This window comes from Danio rerio, chromosome 20 (genome assembly GCF_049306965.1).
Source record: "Danio rerio strain Tuebingen ecotype United States chromosome 20, GRCz12tu, whole genome shotgun sequence".
Classification (NCBI taxonomy): Eukaryota; Metazoa; Chordata; class Actinopteri; order Cypriniformes; family Danionidae; genus Danio; species Danio rerio.
This window is the reverse complement of record NC_133195.1, coordinates 49,757,733-49,774,865: the sequence shown is the minus strand read 5'-3', so window position 1 is coordinate 49,774,865 and position 17,133 is coordinate 49,757,733. Positions and strand designations below refer to the sequence as shown.

At 35.5% G+C, this 17,133-nt stretch overlaps 1 protein-coding gene across 10 annotated transcripts in view; it reads right to left on the bottom strand.

Moving 5' to 3' along the window:
- Nucleotides 1-17,133, bottom strand: part of adgrg11 (adhesion G protein-coupled receptor G11) — a 71,889-nt gene that overhangs the window by 3,637 nt on the left and 51,119 nt on the right. For 8 of the 10 annotated variants that reach the window (XM_073933679.1, XM_073933681.1, XM_073933684.1 and 5 more), the window contains 7 exons: nucleotides 14,648-14,755; nucleotides 13,851-13,893; nucleotides 12,287-12,387; nucleotides 7,934-8,055; nucleotides 6,128-6,390; nucleotides 4,427-4,514; nucleotides 146-441 (listed from right to left, as the gene is read on the bottom strand). In XM_073933679.1, coding sequence (XP_073789780.1) covers nucleotides 146-441; nucleotides 4,427-4,514; nucleotides 6,128-6,390; nucleotides 7,934-8,055; nucleotides 12,287-12,387; nucleotides 13,851-13,893; nucleotides 14,648-14,755 — 1,021 coding nt within the window. The remainder of the gene's footprint in view (nucleotides 1-145; nucleotides 442-4,426; nucleotides 4,515-6,127; nucleotides 6,391-7,933; nucleotides 8,056-12,286; nucleotides 12,388-13,850; nucleotides 13,894-14,647; nucleotides 14,756-17,133) is intronic. The other 2 variants (XR_012396095.1, XR_012396096.1) reach the window with 1 other exon arrangement.

The window sequence follows — 17,133 nt, the reverse complement described above, 5'->3', positions numbered from 1 at the left end:
TATATATATATATATATATATATATATATATATACACGTATATAATACATGTAAAACCATATATAAATATAACTTAAATGACCCCTAAAAGTTCCCCTTTAAGTGATCATTTTAAATATGTACATATGAAATGAACAGCGCTGACCTTGTAAGGAGTTGAGTATGGTGAAGATGTAGTAGGATGGCATGCGCAGAGCTCCGTAGCTGAAGAAGCTGATGCCCCAGGTCAGTCCCAGCAGGCAGCACAGACCCAGCATGGTGGAGATGTCTGAGGTGGCCGTTCCCGAGCGCTTCACCTTCCCATCTTTACTCCACTTGCTCATCCGCAGCATGCTGAGCCACCGCACCACCACGATGAAGGTGCCCAGGGTGAAGGTGAACACAAAGCAGTAATAACCGATGTTCACTACGTAGTGGACAGTGGAGTCAACGATCCAGCACCTGCAGATATTAAATTCGAATAGTCTGATTCGTGATTCTGATTGGCTGAAAAACATTCTAAGGTGTGTGGATATTGTAAACAAGCAGATAAAGTAGTTCCAGTGGGTTTTGACCACATTACAGCTTCAAATTACTACGCTGAATGATTTCTGAGTTACTTCACAGACACAACAATCTGAAATCAGATCAAAATGTGACGTAAGAAACTAATCCTACACACAGGAGCAGTTTGAGGACAAAAACCTGACGAATGTGTGAAATACAACATCTGAATAGTGTCATTGGGTGTGTTAACAGTAGTATAAGCAGATTAATGTATTAAATGTCTGTTTAAATATTAGAAATTAATGCACATTCAAAATGTAGTGACCACTTAACATCATGACCACATCACCACCTTAATTATACATTATTTTCTAATAATTATTTAATAATTTCAGCGCCTCATGGTCAATTATTTCTTACTCATTTACCTTTTTCTGCATTGTTTTAGAACATCTGATTCATTTGCCTATCGGGAAATTATACTAGTAGGAATAATAAAGGGCAGTAATCGGCAAAATTCTTGCTCATAAACAATTGTGTTTATGAGAATACATAATGATAAAACTGCATCAAGCTGTATTTAGGACTTAAAATCAATGGATGTGAATGCGTGCTCTTATATGTGATAGAATAAGGTCAATACTAGGAGGCTGTGGAATGCTCGATTCTGATTGGTTGATGAATATTCTAAGGTGTGTGGTTATTTTCAGATAAACACACAGCTAAAGTAGTTCCGGCAGGTTTTGGCCGCATTTCAGATTCATATCACCACACTGAATGACTTCTGAGTTATTTCACATACACAGCAGTCAAACATCACAACAAAAATACAACAGAAGGCTTTGGATGTGATGTGTAAGAAACTAATCCTACACATAGGAGCAGTTTGAGGACAAAAACCTGACAAATGTGTGAAATACAACATCTGAACAGTGTGATTAGGTGTGTTAACAGTACTATAAGCAGAATAAATGACTCAAGTCTCTTATATATATATATATATATATATATATATATATATATATATATATATATATATATATATATATATATATATATATATATATATATATATATATATATATATATATGTATGTATGTTAGAAATTAATGCACATCCAAGGTGTACTGGCCACTTCACATCATGACCACATCACCACCTTAATTATACATTATTTTCTAAGAATTCTTTAATAATTCAGCAGCTCATAGTTAATTTTTCTTACTTATTGACCTTATTCTGCATTGTTTTAGAACATCTGATTCATTTTATTATAGGGGAAATTACTAGTAGGAACAGGGGCGCAACTGCACATTTAGTGATGGGTATGCGGCTTCAACTTTTGCGCGCCCCCCCTCAATCCAATTATATTTTATAACAGGCAAGTGACAGTGCCAAAAATTTCCATCAATAAATTAAAGATATTTTTTCCTCATCAACATGCTTCAAACAAACACATTTCGCAGTTCTTAACACAACTGAAATAATATGAAGTGGTAAAAGGTATAATTACATTAAGCATATTAAGTCGCAAAGAATCTCATCTCACCCCAAGTTTCTTCTCAATTTAATTTTCCTCACTAAATGATTACAGCACCTTAACTTGCCTTGATTTTGGACTTTTTGTACTACATTTGTCAAAACAAAATGATAGACATGGGAGTCCTAAAGGTCAAAAGAACTTTGCAATTACTTCTCAGTGAGAGGTGTAAGGTTTGCACAATTGACTGAAACTGCTATTACACCTCTCATTAAGTGAAATAAAAAAGACTGTAAACTGTTTAGAGTAAAAAACAAACAGAGACAAACTATCTAAATTGTTCTATTGTATTAAAATGTTATGGGCAAACTCTGTTTGCAGCTAAAATTGAAATAGTGTTGAGCAAAAGTAGTTAACAAAAGGCCTGAAGAATCAATATGATGCATAATAAATTCATAAAAACATGTATATGGTATGAAAAATGGGGGGAGGGGGTGGAGTGATTTTTTTTATTTAATAAAATACAAATGTTATACGCATATAAAATGCTAAATAAACATAAAAAATATTTATTTTTATTATTTGAAACATTTAATATGGATAATTTCAAAAATAGTTTTGTCACAATGGCGCCCCCCCATGTGTGGTGCCCCTATGCGCCGCATATACTGCATACCCCTATTTTGCACCACTGAGTAGGAATAATAAAGGGCAGTAATCGGTCAATTTTCTTGCTCTGCAAACAATTGTGTTTATGAGAATACATAGCCATAAAACTCAATCAAGCAGCATTATGAGTTGTTTTTTAAAATTTAAAATCAATAGATGCGAATGCCTCAATGGTTAGCACTGTCGCCTCACAGCAAGAAGGTTGCTGGTTTGGGCCAGGAGCTGTTTCTTTGTGGAGTTTGCATGTTCTCCCTGTGTTAGAGTTGTGGGTTTCCTCCGGGTGCTCTGGTTTCCCCCACAGTCCAAAGACATGCGCTATATGTGAACTACACTACAGTATACCATATGTAAGAATATGTGTGGGTGTAAAACATATGCTAGAATAGTTAGCGGTTCATTCCACTGTGGCGACCTCTAAAATAGACACTAAGCCGAAGGAAAATGAATGAATGGATCCACTTGTATATGAAAGAATAAGGTCAATACTAAGAGGCTGTTGAATGCTTGATTCTGATTGGCCGATGAACATTCTAAGGTGTGTGGTTATTATCAGAAGAACGCACAGCTAAAGTAGTTAAAATTCGGTCAAAGTTCAGTCTAAAGTCTTTACAAAATACAAGACAATTGTGACAATACAAAATAAAGAGGTGAATACAGGTTTGCAATATTAAGAAGCATAATGAGCTGAGTTTTAGGACTAAAAATCAAGGGATATGATTGTGAATATGTCCTCTTGTGTGTGAAAGAATAATGTCACTTTCTGGGGTGCGCTGATATTTTCAGATGAATGCACAGCTAAAGTAGATCTGGCAGGTTTTGACTCCATATGACCACGCTGAAAGATTTCAGTTATTTCACAGCTACATCAGTCAAATATCACATCAAAACAAAAACTAGTCCTTCACACATGTGTGAAAACCTGAGAAAATATTTACAATTGAACATCTAAACATTTATTTGTATGTGGTAACCACAATAAAAGTGTAATAATTGACTGCAGTCTGTTGAAATATTAGAAAATAACGTAAATAGAGGTGATTTAATCATGATGCAAAGTGGAGTGGCAATTATACTATTGTCTAATAATTCAATGGTTTCAACTATTCCTTATAAAGTCACACTCATAGCCATGCATATCCTAGTGAAACATGAGAATGTGTCTGAATTTGACTGCTAATTTGACTGACTTCTTTGCTGCCCGCAAAGTCTATTTATTTTACCGACAGAAGGAAATGAAAAGCAAATCAGTTTGGTAGTTTTGTGCAACTGTTATGTTGCTTTCATAGCATTTATGTGTTGTGTGATATGCTGTAAACAGTCTGGAAAGTTATAAAGTGCATGCAAATATAGATATATTTATGTTGTCAAAGAGTGAATAAATAGCAGGAGCGATTGGGTGTGGAATAAAAGTGGGACTGAAAAAAACCCCATCAATTTTTGATGTTCCCCACAGAATATTTCAGCTAATAGTTCATTAAATGCCAGTATATGAGTGGTTGAGAAGAAATGTAGTAATTACATTTTACAGTGGTGCTTTTATTTATATTTATCTGAAATTCCCCCTCCAGAGATTTTTGATCTTTGATATGTAACCCTTAACAAAATTTGCATGGCAGGATCTGATCAAAGATAAATGTTTATGAATGCAAATAAGATTGTATCCGTTGACCTTGATACTTATATTGTATGACTTTTAGTTTTAAAGTTGTCATTTGAAAGTGTTTTTTATTCTGATGTGAATGAAAAAATAAATAAAAATAAGAATTACATTACATTTGGTGTCTACTTACATGGTTACGTTCCTACTTTCTGTCATGATGTTGTCTTCACCATATTTGCCCAAGGAGAAAATGACACTGACAACAAAAGCAGGAGGAGCTGAAACAAATGATTGACAATGCGATTATAGTATTAGTAATTCTGAAATGATGATGTTTTATCTGCACACATATTACTTAATGTGGTTTTGTACAGTGCTCATCATAAATGGATAAACCCCTTTACAGATGTCTCTTTTAAATTATTTTTTTACATTAACTATTGACGATAAGTAGTGAGAGAGTTACAGTATCAAATATAAAGAATTACAAGACATCAACTGGTTCAATCTATCAGCAGAAAACCAAACTAGTTCACATTTTCCTAAATGAATATTTTCTATGGGATGCTTTATGATAATATGTATGTGCATATATATTAGATTAAAAGCCCAAACTGGAATTAATATAAGAAAATAAACTAAAGATTAGTCTGAAAATGTGTACAACTAAATTAATATGTTGGGGAAAATATGAAATGAATTTTTTAGAAACAAGAAAAATCAAGAAAAGCTATTCCTAAAGATGTTCCGTAACCAAACTCTTATTTTAATGAATATAACCGTTTAATAAATACACAAAAAGTTGGCTACATTCACTGAGGAATGCATCAAAATATTCATTTTCAAAAAGGGTATACTACTTATGCTGAGCACTGTACACTCACCGGCCACTTTATTAGGTACTCCTACTGCTTGTTAAAACAAATTTCTAATCAGCCAATGACATGGATTTAAGCATGTAGACTAGGTCAAGACGATCTGCTGAAGTTCAAACCGAGCATCAGAATGGGGAAAGAAGGTTATTTAAGTGACATGAACATGGCATTTCTGAATGCACAACTTGTCCAACCTTGAGGCAGATGGTCTACAGCAGCAGAAGACCACACCGTGTGCCACTCCTGTCAGCTAAGAACAGGAAACTGAGGCTACAATTCACACAGGCATTGGGCAAATTAGATTGGAAAAACGTTGCCTAGACTGATGAGTCTCGATTTCTACTGCAACATTCAGATGGTCAGCATTTGGCATCAACAACATGAAAGTATAGATCCACCCTGCCTTGTATTGAAGTTTCAGGCTGCTGCTGGTGGTGTAATGGTGTGGGGGATATGCTCTAGCCACACTTTGGGCCCATTAGTGCCAATTGAGCATCGTGTCAACGCCCCAGCCTACCTGAGTATTGTTGCTGACCATGTCCATCCCTTTATGAGCACAGTGTACTCATCTTCTGATGGCTATTTCCAGCAGGATAACGCACCATGTCATAAAGCACCAATCATCTCAGACTGGTTTCTTGAACATGGCGATTAGTTCACTGTACTCAAATGGCCTCCACAGTCACCAGAGCTCAATCCAATAGAGCACCTTTGGGATGTGGTGGAATGGGAGATTCGCATTATGGATGTGCAGCCGACAAATCTGCAGCAACTGCGTATTTCAGTATGGAGCAAAATCTCTGAGGAATATTTCCAGTATGTTGTTAAATCTAAGGATTAAGGCAGTTCTAAATGCGAAAGTGTGTCCAACCCGGTACTAGTAAGGTGTACCTAATAAAGTAGCCGGTGAGTGTATATGCCATATAGTTCAAGTAAAAAAAAACTCCATTTCAGTTCATGCAACTTTTGTCAAAACTGAGCAACTCAGGAAGTACATTTGAGCTTTTTAAACTCACCCCATCCAGCCACAGTGATCTTGAGAAGGTAATGTTTGAGGGTAGCTGTTTTGGTCATTTGCAGACAGAGATGCAAAGCCTCCACCGCAAACCAGGTGAAACTAGAGAGTAAGCAATAGTGCAAGAATGCAGCCATGACCCTGCATAAGATGGAGTTTTGGGCTTGTACCACATATTCATTGGTCAGAAAGGCCACATTGAGCATGAACAGTGCCAGGAAAAGATTAATCAGTACATGGACTGAATTAGTGGCCTTTGCTTTCCTGAAAATTAAAAATGCAAAATTTAGTTAGTTTTGAACAGCAGATGACGCTCTAGAATAGTTTTGAACAGCAGATGGCGCTCTAGGCTAGTTTTGAACAGCAGATGGAGCTCTAGAATAGTTTTAAACAGCAGATGGCGCTCTAGGCTAGTTTTGAACAGCAGATGGAGCTCTAGAATAGTTTTGAACAGCAGATGGAGCTCTAGAATAGTTTTGAATAGCAGATGGCGCTCTAGGCTAGTTTTGAACAGCAGATGGAGCTCTAGAATAGTTTTGAACAGCAGATGGAGCTCTAGAATAGTTTTGAACAGCAGATGGAGCTCTAGAATAGTTTTGAATAGCAGATGGCGCTCTAGGCTAGTTTTGAACAGCAGATGGAGCTCTAGAATAGTTTTGAACAGCAGATGGCGCTCTAGAATAGTTTTGAACAGCAGATGGAGCTCTAGAATAGTTTTGAACAGCAGATGGAGCTCTAGAATAGTTTTGAACAGCAGATGGAGCTCTAGAATAGTTTTGAACAGCAGATGGAGCTCTAGAATAGTTTTGAATAGCAGATGGCGCTCTAGGCTAGTTTTGAACAGCAGATGGAGCTCTAGAATAGTTTTGAACAGCAGATGGCGCTCTAGAATAGTTTTGAACAGCAGATGGAGCTCTAGAATAGTTTTGAACAGCAGATGGAGCTCTAGAATAGTTTTGAACAGCAGATGGAGCTCTAGAATAGTTTTGAACAGCAGATGGAGCTCTAGAATAGTTTTGAATAGCAGATGGCGCTCTAGGCTAGTTTTGAACAGCAGATGGCGCTCTAGAATAGTTTTGAACAGCAGATGGAGCTCTAGAATAGTTTTGAACAGCAGATGGCGCTCTAGAATAGTTTTGAACAGCAGATGGAGCTCTAGAATAGTTTTGAACAGCAGATGGAGCTCTAGAATAGTTTTGAACAGCAGATGGAGCTCTAGAATAGTTTTGAACAGCAGATGGCGCTCTAGGCTAGTTTTGAACAGCAGATGGAGCTCTAGAATAGTTTTGAACAGCAGATGGCGCTCCAGGCTAGTTTATTTTTAACATTAGATGTGCTTTTGGTAAGTTTTGAACAGCACATAGAGCTCTAAGCTAGTTTTAAACAGCAGATGATAAGTACTGCTAAGTATTTTAGGTTCAAGTTTTATTAGTAAAGAATTGGATGCAAGCAGATTACAGCTGTTTGTAAAGCATAAAAATATCATCTGCTCTTTAAAACTAAGTTCAATCTAACTAAGTACTGATTTATGAAATCAGTATCTGGATTGCCACAGCTCTAATCAGAGGTACAAAAGGTAAACAATATAAACAGCATTTTATTGTGAAGTTTATGTAAACTGTATTAAAATGAATAGTTTCACTACATTTACTCTCTATATATTCTCTATAATGTCATAAAAAGCTGAATTTCCAGCATCATTAATCCAATCTTCTGTCATATGATCATTCAGAAATCATCATCATCACTTGTTATAATTAAGACACTTATTTATAAAACATAAAAAATCTTAATTATCACGCATCACCTCATGAGGAAGTGCATGAAGAGTCCAACCCCCAGAAAAAACATGGAGAGGCCGCAGCCGATGTAGGTGATGTAGGTGAGAGCGGTGAGGTCACTTTCTCGAAGGGTTATATCTGGAGGTGCCTGAATTAAAACAGCATTCAGTTATACAGGTCTGTGTGGGAATATTCACAAACAAGCTCAAACAGCAGAGCTTGTAAACAGCGTGGTTCAAAAAATTCCATAGTTTCGATTTCCAGAAAAAAGCAAGTACTGCTAAAGCGCATACCTTCAAGCTGCTTTGGATAAAAGTGTTGGTACCACTTTATTTTGATGGTCCATTTTAGTATTAGTAGACTGTCTGCTTAATATCTGCTGATACTGCTCCTTCAACAGACATTTAACTGACTATAAGAAATTTTGCAAGTACATGTCAACTTACACTAACCCCAACCTAACAGTCTAATTATAATCTAATGAGATGCAATGCAACTTAAATACAACGAAGGGACCATCAGAATATATATATATATATATATATATATATATATATATATATATATATATATATATATATATATATATATATATTCTCCTTATTTTTGAACACATCTATAATTATGTAGTGGCACAGAGTTAGACCTCTTTCTTGACTTCACACAGAAACAGGAAAACGTGCGGCATGACATCACTTTGTTGCAGAGGCGCTATTGGTTAAATACCAGCAAAGGTAGAACACGAAAGCAGTTTGAAGCGGAACCGCGATTATGTCTGTGGTCTAAAGTTATTATAAAGTTGATGAGACTTTTAAGAGCCGTTGTAAACGTCCCTGATGAAAACAGAAACAGGCTCAAACCTAAGAAGGTAGAGATTTTAGTTTTCATTAAGAAAAACATACATTTCCTTCTGTGAAACTTACTACTGTGATAACAGCAAGAGTTAGGGGTGCAGTTCCTAAAAGCACATCACTGGCTTTGCAAACACTGTGGTACTTTTATCTATTTATTTTTGTTTACATGCCTGCTGGGTATTTTAAGTTAAGCTGCTGTTTGTTTTTATATTAAATTTTTGTTATATTTACTGTTAACTTAAATTCAACTGAAAGCTAATTCTACTCATTTGAAAAGAGTTTTGAACTCAGTGTTGAAAAAAATGAGTTAGCAAAAACCTCATTACTTCAACTTAAATGGAGTAAGTTCACAGTCCTCATATAGATTAGTTTTTAACTCAAATGGTTTGTAGCAATCAGTTTCCTCAAATGGTTTGAGTTGCCGTAACTTATTGGGTTTTACTGTGCTCAGCTGGTTTGAGTTCTCTTCATTTATTGGGGTTTACTGTGCTCAAATTGCTTTGTTTACTCAAATGGATTAAGTTCACAGTACTCAGTTGGATTAATTTTTGAACTTAAATGGTTTGTTGCAATCGGTTTCTTCAAATAAGGTACTTTGAGTTACCTTAACTTTTTTGGTTTTACAGTGTACTTGATTGTTCAAGCTACCTCATAGCATGACCTCTGTTTGTTAGCTAAAATAAGATTATTTTGCTGATCCCATTGTCTAATTATTTTGTTTGTTTTAAGAAAAAAACTCAGTTAATCATATTATTTAGTAAAACACAACAATATGAGTTGCTTGTCTAGAAAATGTTTCTTAATTTAAGATTTTTTAGTTACTTGGAGAAAAATTGTTTGATTTGGGACATGTGGAGCTGCACATCCATATATTTCCTCTTCAGTGTTTGTACTCTCAGCAGTGAAAATTGACCCACACTGAACTGAACCTAACTGAACTTTTTGTTGAAAACAGTTGCTGTTTTCACTGTACAGTGTGGAATCTATAACTAATGTTTTCTTTATTTGCATGTATTATAGTTGTATAACTTTGTCTAAGTTCCTATTTTGTACATTTATTTTGTTTATTGTTCCATCATTTATTTCTAATTGATAATCCTTTTTTAGGTCGCGGAGTACTTGTACAGTATAAGCATTTTACTGCATATCTTACTGTAATGTTTATGACTGTGTATGTGACAAATAAAAAAATGAAAGGGCGCTGTACAGGGAGTCAGTTGGGGTCACTCAATCACAAAATTGTTCCACTGCACTAAAACTTTTGCTCCCTTGAGTCTCCACTATTCACTGTGAAAACTAGGGAGCATCGAAGTTCACTATGGCTGTATCTAAAATCGCCCCCTATATCCTGTATAGGGGTATAATGAAAAATGAATACTAATTTTAATACGTTATTAGTTGCAAAATTAAACAAAACATTTATTGCCCAACTTTAATTGATGGGCGTAACACGTGCAATTAGAAATGTCAGCAAAATTATTGTTTAAATGTTATTAGTCCTAAAGCATTTAACACAGGATCGCATTTTCATCATTAAACCCTGGAATGTTTGTAGTAAAATTCAGAGTGTATTTCAAAATGCATTCTGAGCCAAAGATATAGCAAAAAGGTAGCAAAAAGTTATCTTTAATATTAATATATTGATACTCACTCTCATTAGTTGGTATGAAACGCAAGTTACGATTGTTCGTTTTTCCCCTTTTGTGATATACATCCTCTTGAAATGATTTCTGAAATCCTTGGGAACCGATTGGATTGTTGGACAATGGGCGTTGCTAACAAAAGGGAGGAAGATTTGAATGCCAGTTCTGGAGGATTAGAGTCCACCCGAATTACTGTCAGATGTTCGATGATGACGAGAACCAGTCAATGACTAAATTTTTCAGACGGAAACGTATATTCGTTTACCCATCCCTAAAGAATCGACAGCATTACCCTAAATGACTGAAATCGTTAAGTGAACGATAACTCCTCCCTAGAAGATGGATAGCTCCGCACTAAATAACTGATAATCTCACTCTAAATGACTGATAGTCTTGCCGTAAATGACGAATAGCCCCACTCTAAATGACTGATAGCCCCTCCCAAAAGATAGTTAGCCCCACCCTAAATGATTGATAGCCCCTCCCCCAAAGACTGATAGCCCCACCCTAAATGACTGATAGCCCCTTCCTAAAAGACTGACAGCCACACCCTAAATACCTGATAATCCTTCTCCAAAATATTGATAGCCTGGCCCTAAATGACTGCCCCTCTTCAAAAGACTGTTAGCCCCACTTTAAATGACTGATAGCCCCTCCCCAAACATTGTTAGCCCCACCCTAAATGACTGATATTCTTGCGTAAAAGATGGATTGTCTTACCCTAAATGACTAATAGCTCCTCCTCAAAAGACTGATAGCCCTGCTGTAAAATACAGATAGCCCCACCCTAAATGACGGATAGCCCCACCCTAAAGTAAAGATAGCCCCACCATAAACGACTGATAGCCCCTTTCTAAAAGACTGATAGCCCTGCTGTAAAATACAGATAGCCCCACCCTGAATGACTGATAGCCCCTCTCCAAAAGACTGATAGCCCTGCTGTGAAAGACAGATAGCCCCACCCTGAATGACTGATAGCCCCTCTCTAAAAGACTGATAGCCCTGCTGTGAAAGACAGATAGCCCCACCCTGAATGACTGATAGCCCCTCTCCAAAAGATTGATAGCCCTGCTATGAAAGACAGATAGCCCCACCCTGAATGACTGATAGCCCCTTTCTAAAAGACTGATAGCCCTGCTGTAAAATACAGATAGCCCCACCCTGAATGACTGATAGCCCCTCTGCAAAAGACTGATAGCCCTGCTGTAAAATACAGATAGCCCCACCCTAAATGACTGATAGGGCCTCTTCAAAAGACTGATAGCCCCAATCTAAATAACTGATAGCCCTCCCCTAAAGACTGATAGTCCCCCCTTAAATGACTGATAGCCCCACCCTAAATGACTGATAGGTCCTCTCCAAAAGACTGATAGCCCCTCCCCTAAAGAGTGATATTCCCACCTTGAATGACTGATATACCCACCCTAAGCCCTGCTGTACAAGACTGATAGCTCCGCCCAAAATGACTGATAGCTCTGCACTAAATGACTAATATCGCCGCCATAAAATACTGATAGCCCTGCGCTAAAAAACTGATAGCCCCACCCTAAAAGACTGATACCCATGTCCCAAAGGAACTCCATGTGTCCAAAAAAAAGCCGTTTGGAGGGGGGAGGGAGGGTAATGGTATTTGACTAAATATTATGAGGGAAATTTTTTTTTTAAAAGAATGAAGTGCGCAGGTACTTGGTTTATCTCCACTACATACATATGAAAGTAACAATAGCAAATGTAGATTTCATGCTCAAAAATACATTTAATTCGCAATTTTGCAACCTTTTTGCTATACCTTTGGCTAAGAATGCATTTTGAAATAAGCACTGAATTTTGCTCCAAATATCCCTTAAAGCTTCCAGAAGAAAAAAAAAAATAAAGAACCTACCATAAGCACAGCGAAGAAAGTCAAGTGTTCACATTTGCATGTTATCCCACTTCCGTTAACCACAGTTCTGCACCCCTCAGTTGTCCAGTCTGGCTTACTCCCTGAAAAAAGGGGGGATGGATTAGTTTTAAGCTGAAATAGAGATGAATTTTCATTGATATGTTCATTATAACACATCTAATTGTATACATCTTCTATATCGCTCTCGTTTAACCTCAGAACTGTTTACTTCACCTCATTCTACTCCATTCTCATCTCCTATTCTGCACTACTATTTATTTATCATCTTACATTTACATATTATATCTTGTACATACAGTTGAAGTCAGAATTATTAGTCCCCCTTTCTATTTTGTTTTCTTTTTTTTTATATATATTTCCCAAATTATGTTTAACAGAGCAAGGAAATTTTCACGGTATGTCTGATAACATTTTTTCTTCTGAAGAACGTCTTATTTGCTTTATTTTGGCTAGAATAAAAGAAGTTTTAAATTTTTAAAATCCATTTTAAGGTCAAAGTTATTGGCCCCCTTAAGCTATTTTTTTTAAAGATTGTCTTGAATTACCCTAACCTGCCTAGTTAACCTAACTAACCTAGTTAAGCCTTTAAATGTCACTTTAAACTGTATAGAAGTGTCTTGAAAAATATGTAGTCAAATATTATTTACTGTCATCATGGCAAAGATAAAATAAATCTGTTATTAGAGATGAGTTATTAAAAACATTATGTTTATAAATGTGTTGAAAAAAAATCTCTCCGCTAAACAAAAATTGGGGGAAAAAATAAAAAAGGGGGGCTAATAATTCTGACTTCAACTGTATCTCTCGTTCTACCTCAGAACTGTTTACTTCACTTTATCCTACCTCACCTCTTTTGCATTACTGTTTATAGTCTACAGTTATTTCTACTGTAACTCGTTGTTTAGTGTGGTCTGTACAGTAAGGATAGAGTTTCATGTTTAGTAGTGAGTAGTGAGATGCACTTCTCATCGCATATGTATATAATGTGCATTGTATATGTGTACAGTGACAATAAAAAGCATTCCATTCCATTACTTTTATTGTATTATTAGAAATCCCTGTTGTCTAGTGCCTTTAAACTATCTATTAAACTTCAGACTCGTTTCTTCTTGCTAGAGTACAAATTCAATGTTGAAGTATAACAAAAAATTAAGAATCAAAATTAGGACGTTTCAGACGTTAAGTTTTCTCAATATTAGTGCTGTGAAACAATGTACACTGTATTGTGTTATCTAAAAGTAAATGGAAACATGTTTAAATACACCCTTTTTCCTAAAAAAAATGTTTAGCATTTTATTTAAAGTTTGTAGAAATCTTATCTGTAGTTTGCAGAATTAACAAAAAAAATTTACTCAAACATCCAACTATAGACAGTAAATAAAAAAAACTGCAAATTTTCAAGTTTTTATCAGTTTTTATGTATGAGCATTACAGAAATGATTGTCTGAATGCTTTCAGTAAAGCACTATATTTCATAAACATCTTCCCTTTACTTCAAACTCCAGCTTTACAAATATCTAAATACACAAAAAGATTTACAGACCATTTCCATCCCATGAGTAACATGTAGGAGTTCCCGACGTGCTCTGTGAAAAAATACATCAGAATTTCATCAAATGAGATTTTGGCTCATTTAGAAGTCAGAATTATTAGCCCCCCTGAATTATTAGACCCCCTGAATTATTAGCCCCCCTGAATTATTAGCCCCCCTGAATTATTAGACCCCCTGAATTATTAGACCCCCTGAATTATTAGCCCCCCTGAATTATTAGACCCCCTGAATTATTAGACCCCCTGAATTATTAGACCCCCCGTTTATTTTTTCCCCAACCTCTGTTTAATGGGGAGAAGATTCCCTCAACACATTTATAAACATAATAGTTTTAATAACTCATTTCTAATAACTGATTAATTTTATCTTTGTCATGATGACAGTAAATAATATATGACTAGATATTTTTCAAGACACTTCTATACAGCTTAAAGTGACATTTAAAGGTTTAACTAGGTTAATTAGATTAACTAGGCAGGTTAGGGTAATTAGGCAAGTTGTATAATGATGATTTGTTCTGTAGACTGTCGAGAAAAAAATAGCTGAAAGGGGCTAATAATTTTGTCATTAAAATGGTTTTCAAAAATTTTACAACTGCTTCTATTCTGGTCAAAATAAAACCAAGACTTTCACCAGAAGAAAAAACATACTGTGAAACATACATTGTCAGACATACTGTGAAAATTTCCTTGCTCTGTTACACATCATTTGGGACATATTAAAAAAAAAGAAAAAAAAATCAAAGGAGGGCAAATAATTCTGTATATTTGTCCCACATTTCTGCTTACCTGACTCATGTTGAAGCTCAAATTGATGGTGTTACTCAGATTTTTTATTTTTGTCCCCATTTCGATTGCGTAAACTTCATTGTTCAAAACATCACTATTGTTTGCATCCTTAAAGCAGAAAAGAAACTGAATTAACTTTTTTTTCTGATTACACTGAAATTTAGCTTGTATTTAGAAACATGGTATTAAAATGCATTTTCATAAGTCTGATTAAATAAATGAGCATAAGTGATGTCTAAAATATATTTTCAAGGACAAGAAAAAGGAAAACTTTTACGGCATAATATATATTTTCATGGGATAATATAATATTAAAATAATATGGTAAAATAATGATATTACAATGGTGTTAGTTTGAATATAGTATGCATAAGAACAATGAGACAGATTGAGAACAGAATGAAAAATTTACCTCAGATTTTTAAAACTTTCTAGCTGTGAAGTGTTCCCTCTCTTATGTTTGATAGATAATAGTAGTTTTACAAACTTTACAATTAGATTTCTGCATTTATATTTTGACACCTAGTATATAAAGTGATCATTTTACAGTCAAAGCTCTTAAAATTAATATTATCCGAGCATGTTAGCCTTAAGGACCCAGCATACTTCAAATGACAACCCTTGCGCTGCAGTAGGTGGGGTTGTAAATGTGTCATGCATAGGTTATGCTGCTCCCATGTACCCTAAATACAACAATCACAGCCGAGAGAGAAGAACAACTTCATAAACATCTGACAAACAGACTAATCTACAAGACAGCATCATATTTTTACTTTTAATTTAGTATGTAAGCCCCTTTGAGTCTTTAAAATCTTTATAGGGTTCGTACATGTACGGACACATCTGTACTAGCTTTGCTTCTCGTCTCTACAGAGAATTCAAGTTGCAAATGTTGTTTTAGATGTTGTTCTACTAACTGATCTGAGAATGAGAAACAAATTGGGGAGGTGTGGGGGGGATGCATGTTAAGAACTCACTCACTGATTAAGAAACCAATAGTAGCTCGAAGGTGTTTAGAAGCCTAAACAAACTGCCCAAAACGTTTGCTTTGGTGAGCTGCTTCAATTCACAATGCAGAACTCAAAACAAATTTAATTTTGGCCAGATTTTATTTGAAATTACATAACTTCAACCCTTTTCTTCAATTTCAGGAAACTTTAGTTAAAACAGTATAGGAAAGATTCCATGAGATAAAAGAGACAAAAAAAAAATCCCTGATATTCCATGAGGTGAAGAAAGATTGATAACAATTTAACTAATATTAACTAATGGACTATTATTCTAATGTATTTATTAACATTAACCAAGTATGAATAATCTTGTAAAGCAATAATTAATCATAGTTCAACATTTACGAATGCATTATTAAAATCCAAATTTGAGCTTGTTAACATTAGTTAATGCACTAAGTAAATATGAACTAACCTTATTAAACTTACATAACATTAACTAGCATTAACAGACATGATCAAATACCGTAATATATGTATTACTAATAGTTTGTTCATGTTAGTAAATACATTCATTAACATTAATGAATGAACCATTACTTTAAAGCAGATCCCATTTTACATGTTATAGCTCATAGATCGATTAATGCCATTGCGTCACCGCACTATACACATTTTCTCTGGAGTTTCATGTAATTTTGTTTGTTTAATTTTAAATTTTTCGACAATTCTACACTTTCACTTTCATTCAGAAACATTTCATTCATGCCCCTCGTGACAAACTGAGGTATTGTATGCGAGTACGAATTAGGGACTGGTGGAGGAGTGGTGCTTTAATGGAGTTTGATACCGCATGCTGAATGGGACAAAAAAACTTTGGCATTTTGCGGTGTGTGTGTCTGTGGTCCTTCACTGACTAGATAGGTGCAGATAATACACAGCCATTTGTGTATGAAATATCTTATTGAAAAACGCGGCAAAAATGCTACATGACGGTAATAGTTTGATTGTGGTGTTTACATGTCTGTACTGCACTGCAATAATATGTCTACAATCGGCATACTCAAGAGGCGAAGGGAAGGAAAAGATGTGGTAGAATAAAAGTGTACAATCAATAGGGATAACCGTACCCTGGAGAAAACTGTGAAACAAAACCCATTCAAAAAGGTGGGGGAGATTCACAAAGAGTGGACTGCAGCTGGAGTCAGTGCTTCAAAAACTAGCATTCACAGTTGTATGCAAGACATGGGTATATAATAAATAATCTCTAATGTGCATTCCTCAATAAAAAAATTACATCAAAAATCGCTGTTTACATAGCGAAGCAGTGGGTAGTGCCGCTGCCTCACAGCAAGAAGGTCGCTAGTTTAAGCCTTGGCTGCGTAAAACATGTGGTGGTTAAGTAGGTGGTTCATTCCGCTGTGGTGACCCCGGATTATTAAAGGGTTTAAGCCAAAAAGAAAATGACTGAATGAATAAATTGTTGTTTACATGGTAAACTCTTAATCAGAGTATTGTCTTAATCATATTAAAATC